This window comes from Mytilus edulis, chromosome 12 (assembly GCF_963676685.1).
Source record: "Mytilus edulis chromosome 12, xbMytEdul2.2, whole genome shotgun sequence".
NCBI lineage: Eukaryota > Metazoa > Mollusca > Bivalvia > Mytilida > Mytilidae > Mytilus > Mytilus edulis.
Window position 1 is genome coordinate 9,561,814 of NC_092355.1, and position 11,973 is coordinate 9,573,786.

Consider the following 11,973-nt stretch of genomic DNA (forward strand, 5'->3'; position numbering starts at 1 on the left):
CCACAGCAACAACTGAACAGGTAAAGCGTCTTATAGCAACCAAGAATAAAGGGATGCTTTTTAATGCCGTTTTCAATGATAAAAAGATCAAATGGGAAAATTCATAAAGTTATCGTGAAATATATAACTGTAGGAATATTATAACATTCTTGAACTGTAAATTCGCAACACTAGGAACATATCCGCTGTCATCTGTGAAACGCATGTTCCGTAACGGTCAAACACCTCGTGATGACAGTGTGTTTAAAAGTAAATTTATTTGGTTTTTGAATATTTGTCATCGTATAAGAAATGATACTTAACTAACTTTCATAGGAAATAAGGTAACACATGGATTCCGAAGTAATTTGAATTATGTCTATTAAAAGAGCATTTTATTGTGTAATGATATAAATATATAAGCGACAGTCTTATATATAGAAACTCGATAACGTACTAAAAGTTATACAACAAAGGTTAACTTAAATGAGACAAATTTAAATATCTGCACTGTTAAGTTATATTAGATGTCAAACAGTTTCATCTTCCTTTTTTCTGCGTCTGGACATTTACAATTACTATAAAAGAAACCTTCATCATAACACTCATATGCCTCGTCTTTATATCCTGATATTTCATTACATACTCCAAGTATTGTTAATGAAGCATTCATTTCACCTTCTGTCGTGATTCCTTTAGTGTTTACTGCTGAATATAGATTACGTAAAGCGTGTTGTCTGTTGGATATATCACCACGATGATGAAAGCATAGAAATCTAAGACAATGAGTCATTATAATAGGTGAGATACTTATGAAATGATTTTCTACCTCCAGCGTCAGTTCTTCTGGTATTAATGATGATCTTGGTACGTAGCGGACATGTGCGATAGTGGCTAATGTCATCCTTTCATTCAATGTCATTGAAGAATGTACATTATGACTGTATCTTTGGAAACATCTTTCCGAGAGCTTGTTGCTTTGATATATCATATTAGGTGAACATTTTGATAGAACATAATCCGTTAGTCTAAGTGTAACATCGAACTGTCCTGTCACATAATAAAACGATGCGTACAACAGCCAACCTGATACAGCATCTGTCTTAATGACGTTTTTTAAATATCTCTGATAAAGATTGCGTATGTTGTACGCTTCTCCTTTTGTGTTTGGCGAAGGTAGTTGTTGTGCTATATGTTTACTGATTGTAGCAAAATAATATTTACAAATAGCAATAATAAAAGAAGACGATTCGGACTTTAGTAAAGATTCCGTAATCGCAAGTCCGTTATACATTCTTAAAGGGAATTCTGGTCCAGGAAAGGTGTCTCCCAAATTACATGTACCAGACATTTTGTAAAGTAGAAAGTCCAACATAATGAACGAGGATTCATTATTTTTACCTACTAAACGTGGGTTTTCATTGCCAGGTGCAAATGAACTATTTAACAATCCATCAATCCCTCCAAACATTATACTCTCAAGAACACATAGTAGTATTTTATTGTTACTTTGATTGATCTTACCACGGAACATATTATGTTCAGGTATAAAATAGTTCGGACAGTAACATTTTTTTACCCATGAAATTATTTTATCAACACAGAGACAAAAACAATAATATATTTCAGATAATTGAAATGTGTTAATATTCATTCCCTCCGAGACCCAGAATATAGCCGTCTTCAGAAAGTAAGAGCACAGTAAATCTTTGACTTCATCATGTGTGTTTATTATACGCTTCAACATTAATTTGAGTAGACCGTAACATAAAAGTTGAGTGAAGTTAAACGAATGTACAAGTATTTTTTCTGCCACAGAGAAAGATATTCTCCATAAATTAGAGTTGTTATCTGATAAAGTCTTCGGTCCTATAGGTACTAACAAACATCCGTAATTCAGTATCCTGTCAATTACAAAATTAGATGGCCATTGCCATCGATGCCAGATAGCCCATGAACTTGCGTTTCTTGGTAGATATTTACTCCGTACACAAAATGCCATATCAATAGTCTGCTCTTGGTTTGACAAACATGGACCGTGTAAGGATAACGGTACAGACCACAAATTCATATATTGTGTTGAAAATTTGCTTGGTGATAGATACAACCATTCACCGGTACATGTTCCTGGACTACACTGACAATCTACATCTACGGATACCCCAAACTCTTCACCTGTTGCTTCAACCCTGAGTCTAGTAAATCCAGGATGATTAATATCGGTCTCCATAACACATGTTAAACGATGTGTTGGGTGTTTGATATTACTAACATTATCTACCACGTCAATAGAATTAAATATGTACATTATATCTATGTCACTACCTGGAAGGTCAAGTCCTTCAGCCAAACTTCCACTTGATATTTTTGTAGGATCAGTCAAAGTTGCATTGACGATCATATCTTGTGTTATGAAAAATCGTTGTCTCTTTCGTATATCTATTTCAGTACCAATTATTTTAACTAGGTTCTGGTATAAGCATTTCTCCCTAAAGTAACTGTCGATGAAAAGGAATTGATCTGTAATACACATGAATATACACATTTATTTATATTTGAAAAAAACATAAAAAGACGTACTTACAACATGTACAAAGATAATTGCCCCCTCCCCACATTGAATCCAATCAATCGTTCAGATCAGAGCGTTAATCTTACGGTCATTGTAGACGTAGTTGACGCAAGGAATGATACTTTACAACCAATGAATCAATCACATTCTAGGTGGCTGTTTCGTCCTCTAGGTATCATCGACCTAGTATTCAACACTATTGACCGCAACATATAAACAATTAGGCATCTTGTAGTGTGTAGTACATTTACTGTCATTACAAAAATAAAGTATTCTTGGTGCGTTTTTTTTAATATGATATTTTTCAACTGTTGAATTTTAAGCGTTTGTGATTAATGTAAGTTTAGACAAGCCTTTTAAATGCACATAATGTACAAAGAGTTTATTGATGACTAAAAAAATGATACTACAACCCTACAGATTGAGTGAAAATATGCAAATCTCGTGTAACTTCATGGTGAAGAACTGCAAAAATGTGCTGTTCCTCGACTTTTCTTCTTTTTTTTTTTTTTGGTTTTGCCGTGCACGAACTGATTTCGTTTCATTGATGGATATCCTTTATTTTTCTAGTATACATTTTTTAATCTTATATTCATCGTTTGTTTTTGTTTTGAAATAAAGTGTTTGACAATTGACACATGAACTTGATTATCGAATTCACGAATTACTTGCTAGTTTTACTGAAATTGACATCAAGTGTTCGCCCTGCCATGCGTATCGTTGTCGTTTCTTTTATTGCCCATTGTGTTGACTGTTGATACTAAACTGTTGGTTTTGTATTTCTGTCATGGTATCTTTTACCTTTGTAAGACTGTTTATATCAAACTAAATTAAGTGTACACCTTTCAGTTTTTAGAGTTTTATAAATTAATATTACAAAGTATGTACCTTTATTACAGTCTGTACAGTTTTCTAAGTATTCTAGATATTCTTTAGAAGATTTGTCTGGATATCTAAGGTTCAATATTTACTGTTCTTCTGTTTTCCGTCTTTCCAAACAATCTTTATACATTCGTTCAAACTGACTAATTGTTAGTCCAAACACGTCATTTGAGATCACCATTCCTCCATCTAAAGATTGGGAAAGTAATGGTGTAAACTTCCGCTTTCCACGGTAAGGAAAACGTTTAACACCGTATATTTCCCAGTACGTTGTTTTTTGTATGCCAAATATATTTTCATCATCAGAATTGTCTTGGTTTCTGAAGTATCTGTTCATGATGACTTTAAGAAAGATATGATTTCATTGATTAAGTTATGGATTAAGTACATGTATGTAATTAATTCAAAGTTTTATATTAATGTTCAATATTCAAAATAATGTATATAATAGTGAATCCATGAATAAGAGTTGGTTTCTACATTTTTGCCATCATTTACTATTATGATTCTATTCATAAAACGTTCTTACATATATATTTAGTAACGGTTCATGGCTTTAATTGACTATGTTGTAATAACTGTACTGTTTAGTACGTAGCTGAAATACTTTGTTGGCATACATTTTCTATGTGATCTTATACTATTGGATGAGAGCAGGAACATGTATTTTTTGTCTGATATGTTAACTAAAGGTAATTGACGATTATCTTGATTTACATCTCGTACATCGACTTAGAACCCTCGGACTTTAAAAAGAGTGACACGGTAACGTCTCCTGCAATGCAAGTTTTATCAAAGATGAATATCTTACCTTTTTTCACTGGGCTGCTTGGTTTTAACTGTTTCACACTACTACTTGAATGAATAACAGTAGGCGTTAAGGGCAGCTGAAACAAACACAGATACAGAAACTTCCTAATGAAAACTTTATAAATACTTGTACTGATGCTATCTGATTTTGTTAGTACATACCAAGGATGGGCGGTTACTCAGCTAAAGTGTTAAACACTTGATGATTATGATGGTTATGATCATACGGAAATCAGACGTGAATCATAATTGGAAATCTTTCTCTACTTTTTAATTCATGTAGTTTCCAGTTGTAACATGACAACAGGTTAAACACATTATAGCATTTCTTTTTTTTATGCTTATTTCTTTTTACGACGACATGATATATTTATTCACCAAATATGCTTGTTACATTGTTACTTCAAGACACCACGCTTTTCTTGATGTATTCTATAATATTCCACTGATAAACCGTGTTAAAAGTAAGCTGCTAATATTATGTGTGTACCAATTTCTTGAAAGAAAATAGTGTAATATTTTTATCTATGCAATCGTGTTTAACCAATTTATCTGACGTCCGTGTATTGTTCTTTCTGTACATTATTTTTTAAGAATCGACTGACCACTGTTTTAACATGAGGTTATTTATTTTATAACTTTGGACATTTTAATTTACGATTTTTATCCTATCAAAACTATTTGCATATGAAGGCTTTGAACTCGCGCGTCATTTGATCATGAATGGGTAGATTCTTCAGTTTTCGCACGATACCACTACTCAACGAGTATTGAGTATTTTAATCATACCAGTAAAGGGGCACTAGCTGTCAAATTTATTTTCACAACTTTGACTGAAATCCTCATATTAATTAATTTATAACATACTAAAACGTTTATTCAAATAATAATAAGTCTATGTTATACAGTTAAAACTGCATGTACTGGATATTATCTATCCGAATTGCATGTGTATTTTAGTCTATAAGCCACCGAAGACTGCCGATTGTCATTTAACCTGACATAAACATGAACACAAAAAAGTTGCGACCTCGTGCACTTGGGTTTTTCTTTAGGTCTGTTTGATTTCAATTTATAATAGGAGCAAACCTGTAGACAGCTTAGTTCTATTTCATGTTGCTATTATATATATATATACAACTCGTCTAAACATCAACCCAACAATGTTAGATCTGTAAATTTGCTTTCGCAAATTTTTTGTTCTTCCCTCGCCGGGATTCAAATATAATTATTTTCTATATATATATATATGTGAAGAAAATAACAATCAAAACTAAGGAGTAAACAAAGACTCACAAAACCAAAGGACATTTACATCAACAGTTATAAATAATAATTAAGAAACAACACGAACTCCACTAAAAACCGGGAGTGAAATCAGTTGCTCCGGAAGGGTAAGCATTTTCTGCACCGTAGGCATTCGTCGTGTTATTTCTTTGTCCAGTTCGATAATGATGAAAGGTTCTTATGACTGAGGAAGAATATCAGATATGATTTCTGACACACTTTTTACATAATGGCCAATCAGCTCATGATGGCGACCGTAAAATTTCTTGATAGATGACCTTAATTTGATTCGTTCATAGCCCTGTCTTAGCAACTTTTGATAATGCAGTATTCCTCGTTCAACAAAATCAACGTACTTTGAGCTAGCTCTAGAGTAACGTATCAATTGAGACACATATACTCCATATGCTCTAGCCGCTGGGATGTTGCTACACAGAAATGGAAAGTTAACTATAGGAAAATTAAAATCAAAGCGTTTGTCATAAATTTTGGTATTCAACCTACCATCATAGTCATTTCGAGAAAAAGGTCTAAATATGAAGCAGATTTATCTGTGTCGGTAGTATCTTTATTTTAATGTTCGCTTGGCTATATTAAATGTAAGTGGTCACTCAATCTATTATTATGAAGAGACAGTACATCATCAATATACCGAAAGGTGAAATTCAAAGAGTGGGTTAAATTCTTTTCCCATTTCTGTACAAGCCCTTGGATAAATTCTGCTTCATAAGATGATAAAAACAAATCTGCAAGTAGAGGAACGCAATTAGTACCCATAGGGATTCCAATAGTCTGTTGGAAGACCAAACCTGAAAATTCAACAAATATGTTGTCAATTAAAAAAATCCAGCATGGCAGTGATATCCTCGTCGGTATATTTCAAAGGTTCCAAATAAAGCTAATTATATTTTATAACTTGTCAAAACAAGATAGATAAATTTTGTATATTTTTTTTATGTCTTTAATCAGTTCATAAATACCAAAAATTATTAGTTGTTAATAACTTGTAATGACTAAACATTAAACATTTTAAATGAAATGTATTTACCTTTATGAAATGTGGAGTTAAAAAAAGAAGCTTAAACCCAATTTAAGTTATATTAAACTTATGTTAACTCGGGAACTGTGTAAATATATTGTGTGAGCCGTGTAGATGTAACCACTACCAGCTTATAATTTAATTTTGGATGTAGCGTCTTCTGATTGGCTGACGTTATTTCGTTATCAGCCCATAGACATAATTTAGCCATGTGACCGTGACGTCATCAACGTTTTTCGTGGTTTTCTATGGTTTAAAAAGGAATTTAGAATAAAATTTTAAGAAATGATTGTAATATTTTTTTCTGTCTATTAGAAATAACATAAAAAATGTGGTGCACACTGTTTAATAACCCGCTACGCGCGTTATTCAGTGTGCATCACATTTTTTATGTTATTTCTTCATAGACAGAAAAAATATTACAGTCATTCCCTAATTAAAGAATAAAACAGACCAGATATGAAATTATATATACATGCAACGCCATTTAATTATTCCTGACACTTGAAACAGACAGCCGATTTGCTAAAAATGGGTTAAACTAGAGAATTGATGAGATTAAGTGGATTCGGAATAAATAATCAACTTGCGACTAGAAATGTTCGTTGATTATTGTTTACAATCAACTATTTCTTATCAATGACCTAATATATACTTCTTTTTTTGTGACTTCAGTAATGACACAATTTCATTGTTCTTTTTTCATTATATCGTTTTATATATTATTACTAAATAATTTGATAATTATTTAAATGTGTCGATTTCTGATATATGACATAATAAATTATGATTTAGAAAAACCTAAGAGTGTTAGGAAATAATTCAAATCTAAACAATTGTTGTTAAACTTCTTATATCCAAAAACGTATTGCTTTAACAATACTCATTTCAATTTCATTTAATATTAACTTAACGAATGAATACTTTAAAAAAAAAATCTTAACATCGATTAGACATATAACAATTGATTTTATCTCTTTTTTCGTTAAATACAATACAAGGACCTCCGTTCTTCTGTTTCAATTTTGTCAATAAGAGTTTTGTTGGACATATTAATTGTGACAGTTTCCGACCATACATTATTCTGTTGCTTAAGTTGGATATATTAAGTGCGATGACGTCATCAATATATCAGAAATGGATTTTCAAGACGATTCCAAGAAGTCTTTAGATCCGTTTTGTCTTTGAGAAAGTTTGGTTGAAATATTCTTCAAATGAGTACAAAAATAGTTTGGCCATGCGTGATGCACTATAAATTAATATTTTAATTGAAAAAACATGTCCATAGACTTACATGAACATCATAGACACAACAAATTCCAAGCCTCTTTTTTATTTAGAAAAAGACAAACAATGTCTACATATTGAAACAGATCTTCTTTTTTATTTGTAACCGCGCGTGGTTCATCTTATTTCACTCAATGATATATGCCTTGCTTGATAAATAATGTGAGTTATACTACAAAAAAAACTCAGATATGCAAAGATATAATTCAACAAATCTGTCATTTTGGGTACTGGATATGAATTAGATACTCATTACTTAAAATTATTTAACACAGTCGTTTACAGAAGCCAAAACAAAGAGACAAACACAACTTCCTTCTAAATTTTAACAATTGTCCGGATCTTATCTGTTAATGTTCATTATAAACAAAGAGAAGGGCGGCTTTATAGTGAGTTTTCATCACTCGTTTCAATCAGATAAAAAGGAAGTAGAAAAACTATTTTTGTGAAATTTAGCCCTGAACCTAACTTTGTTTGAAAGTTATAAATAGAGGCAACAGTATAACCTATACAATTCTTAGTGGGCGTATGTTAATATTTCAATTGAAATTAGACATGATTTATGTCAGATGTTTCATAATTGTGGACAAAAAAAGAAATGTGGCATGATGTCTCTTGAAGCATTTAAATAAAACAAATTTGAACTATTAAAGAGTCACCATCAAATTCTAAAATAATCTAAATTTATAAAAAAGGATGTTTATAAATTAAACTGATATGTTTCTTGTCTCCTTAGTTGTACTGCAAAGATATTAACCGATCAGTCTGTCATTTGGAATACATTCGTTGCTAAGTGTCACAATATCACGTGACTTAGTTAAAGCCGTCGTTTATGGAAGCAGACAAACAAAATAATGTCAGCCAATCAGAAGACGCGTCTCATCTAAAATTAAATTATATATAATAATAAACATAAATGAAATCGAAACAAATTCTAAATGAAACTTTTTTTATCCCAAACTTACTTTCTTTTAAGGTCTGAAACGAATTACAAATTGATTAGTTTTCTATTGACAATATTTCCAATTCATTTAGTAAAGTTTTTCTGCTTATAGAAATGTTTTATGTCAGACGTTAAATACTGTTCATATTAAGAGATAAATATCAAGAGATGTAGCATAAAGTCTTCTCAGTCAACTGTCATAGACAAAAGATATTCGATATCAGCTCTCATAAGTCAACAATGTATAAAAAAAAAACTACTTAAAAAGTCATGAAATGAAAAAAGAAATATATAACAAATCTTCACATCCACTATGTCAGTAATTAACAAAATATAAATCATGCTTAAAGCGTTAATGCTTCATAAGCAGATCTGTTATTTTTGTGAAGCACATTCAAATGAATTACAACAAGCTCTCGGAGATTATTTCTCTTTATCTCACTTTATGTAATTATATTGTTAGTGTCTAGTGAATTGTACTGCATAGATTTAGACCGATAAGTCTGTCTTTTCTGGTCCAGTATATATATTGTTGCTTGTTAATATGTACTGCAACGATTTAGACAGACATGTCTGTCATTTTGAATACATGATATCAATACTAGTCTGATCAATTAATTAAAGCAGTCGTTTAAAGAAGCTATAACAAAGGAGAAAAAAACTTCCTGGTTAATGAACTGTAAATTTTCTGTCAAGATCATATCTTCAATTGTTTATTTTAAAACAAAGAGATGACAATCAACTGATCCAAAGTGGTATACTTTTATCAAAGGAAATCGAAACATAATTTGAATGAATTTTTTTCCAAAATTACTCATTTTTTTAGTTGAATTAAGAATTGACTAGTGGTCTTTTGATGATATTTCTAACTAATATGGTAAAATGTTTAATTTCAGACGTTTGATATAAGTGGTACAATACATCATTCAACACAAAATTTTAAGCGTAAAATATAAAGAGATGTTACATTATATATTCTCAGTCAATTACCATAGGCGAAGAATATACAATTTAAGCTATCAAAGGTAAACGAATAACAATGTACAAAATGCCACCCAACAAGACATTAAATAAAACAAAAATCAGCAAAGACCCATCGAAACAACATCTGATACAAAAATTCAATAACACTTTTAGATATTTGGATGATATATTTACTCTCAATAATGAAGACTTCAGTATGTATTCTAAATAAATTTATCCTGTTGAACTTACTTTAAATATAGCTTATACTAACAATGGCCACTGCCCTTTCCTCAATCGTGATATATATGTCATTAACATAAAGCTTAATACTAAAAATTATGATAAAAGAGATGATTTTTCATTTCCTATCGTTAATTATCCATTTTTAGATGGTGACGTTCCCTTGTCACCATCTTACGGTGTTTATATATCATAACTTGTACGATTCGCTCGTGTATGTAACGTTTTAGATTTTATCGCGAGAAATTTATCTATTAATGAAAAATTATTACACCAGGGTTTTCGATATCACAGACTAGTCAAAACATTTACTAAATTTTATCATCGGTACAAGGACATCATTTGTAAATATAACTCAACATGCAGACTTTTTATACGTTCAGGTATTTCACATCCAATCTTTTATGGTAATATTCTTTATAAAGTACAAAAATGTCAGTATTCACCTAAAAAGCTTACAAAACCTTTAGATCGAGTTATTAAGAAGGGATATAGTTACGATACTGTTGTCAGGTCATTAAAGATTGCATATTTTGGCTTGAATATTGATTCACTTGTAGGGTCTTTGCATCGGAACTATACACATTTATTTAAAAACCAGTTGTTGGCATGACACGGGTTGTATTCTTCTCGTATATGTTATGAGGGTATGATACTAAACCCCTAACGGGCGGGATTGTGCCTGATATTCATATGATGAAGACATAATCTGTCAATCAGTTTAATTGAAGTCTGGAGATGGCATGCCAGTTGTTATTTATGTATTATAGTCATTTTGTGTATTTTTCTTTTGTTACATCTTCTGACATCAGACTCGGACTTCTCTTGAACTGAATTTTAATGTGCGTATTGTTATGCATTAACGTTTCTACATTGGCTAGAGGGTTGAGATCTCATAAACATGTTTAACCCCGCCGCATTTTTGCGCCTGTCCCAAGGCAGGAGCCTGAGGTCTCGTCAGTCTTGTATTATTTTAAATTTTAGTTTCTTGTGTATAATTTGGAGTTTAGTATGGCGTTCATTATCACTGAACTAGTATATATATATTTATTTAGGGCCAGCTGAAGGACGCCTCCGGGTGCGGGAATTTCTCGCTGCATTGAAGACCTATTAGTGAACTTTTGTTGTTGTCTGTTCAATGGTCGGGTTGTTGTCTCTTTGACACATTCCCCATTTCCATTCTCAATTTTATGTATAGTAAATCTAAATAAAGATCAATGATCGATATATGCTACATCAATGGAATTATGACAAACATTTAGAAAAAAGACAACGGCATGCACAAAATCTGCTCGATTGGGACAAGCTATCAAATATGTTAACGATTATATATAAGCACGTGGAGTACTTACATTTGAAGTATTTGTAAAGAATAACTTTACATTAGTCATCAGTTTCTGAGGTTATAAACATATTCCATCTATATATTTCAGATCAGGCGTGAAGGCTGGGACGCAATCTATACTGTGGGTGTTTCGGACCATTTGACTATGATTGAATTCATCATACGTCTTTTAAAAATGTATAGATTTGAAGAAAAAAACATAATTGTTTTCGTCTTTTAAAGTCTTTGTTTTCCAAAGACCATAAAAAAATATAAAAAAAGTATAAGATTCCATGAAGATTTTTACATACACAGTGTATGTTTGGTACCGTCTAATGGAACAGCAAAATTCAAAGGAATCCCAGGATGACAACATGTCAAACACGAAGATGTGACGGATAGCGAACCACCCAGTGAAATTGACAGATAAATTTTAAAATAAATATAGTCGATTCCACACTTGATTTGAAGAGCTGTCTAGTTAAACTTGAAAAAAAATCATAAAGAACGCACAAGACCTGTATTGATTTTCCGATCTGTTTCTTTGCCATTAAAAATGTCATGCTTATAAAAGTGAAATACTAGTATCTCAAAGAGAAATTAAGAACGGAAAGATCTTTATAATAGGGCAAAATCAAACGCTC

At 31.5% G+C, this 11,973-nt stretch overlaps 1 protein-coding gene across 1 annotated transcript; it reads right to left on the bottom strand.

The window, feature by feature from the left end:
* Nucleotides 1–502: 502 nt before the first annotated feature.
* On the bottom strand, nucleotides 503–2,380 carry LOC139497410 (uncharacterized). Its single transcript, XM_071285626.1, has one exon. It carries the CDS (start codon nucleotides 2,378–2,380, stop codon nucleotides 503–505), a length of 1,878 nt encoding a protein of 625 aa, XP_071141727.1.
* Nucleotides 2,381–11,973: the final 9,593 nt, after the last annotated feature.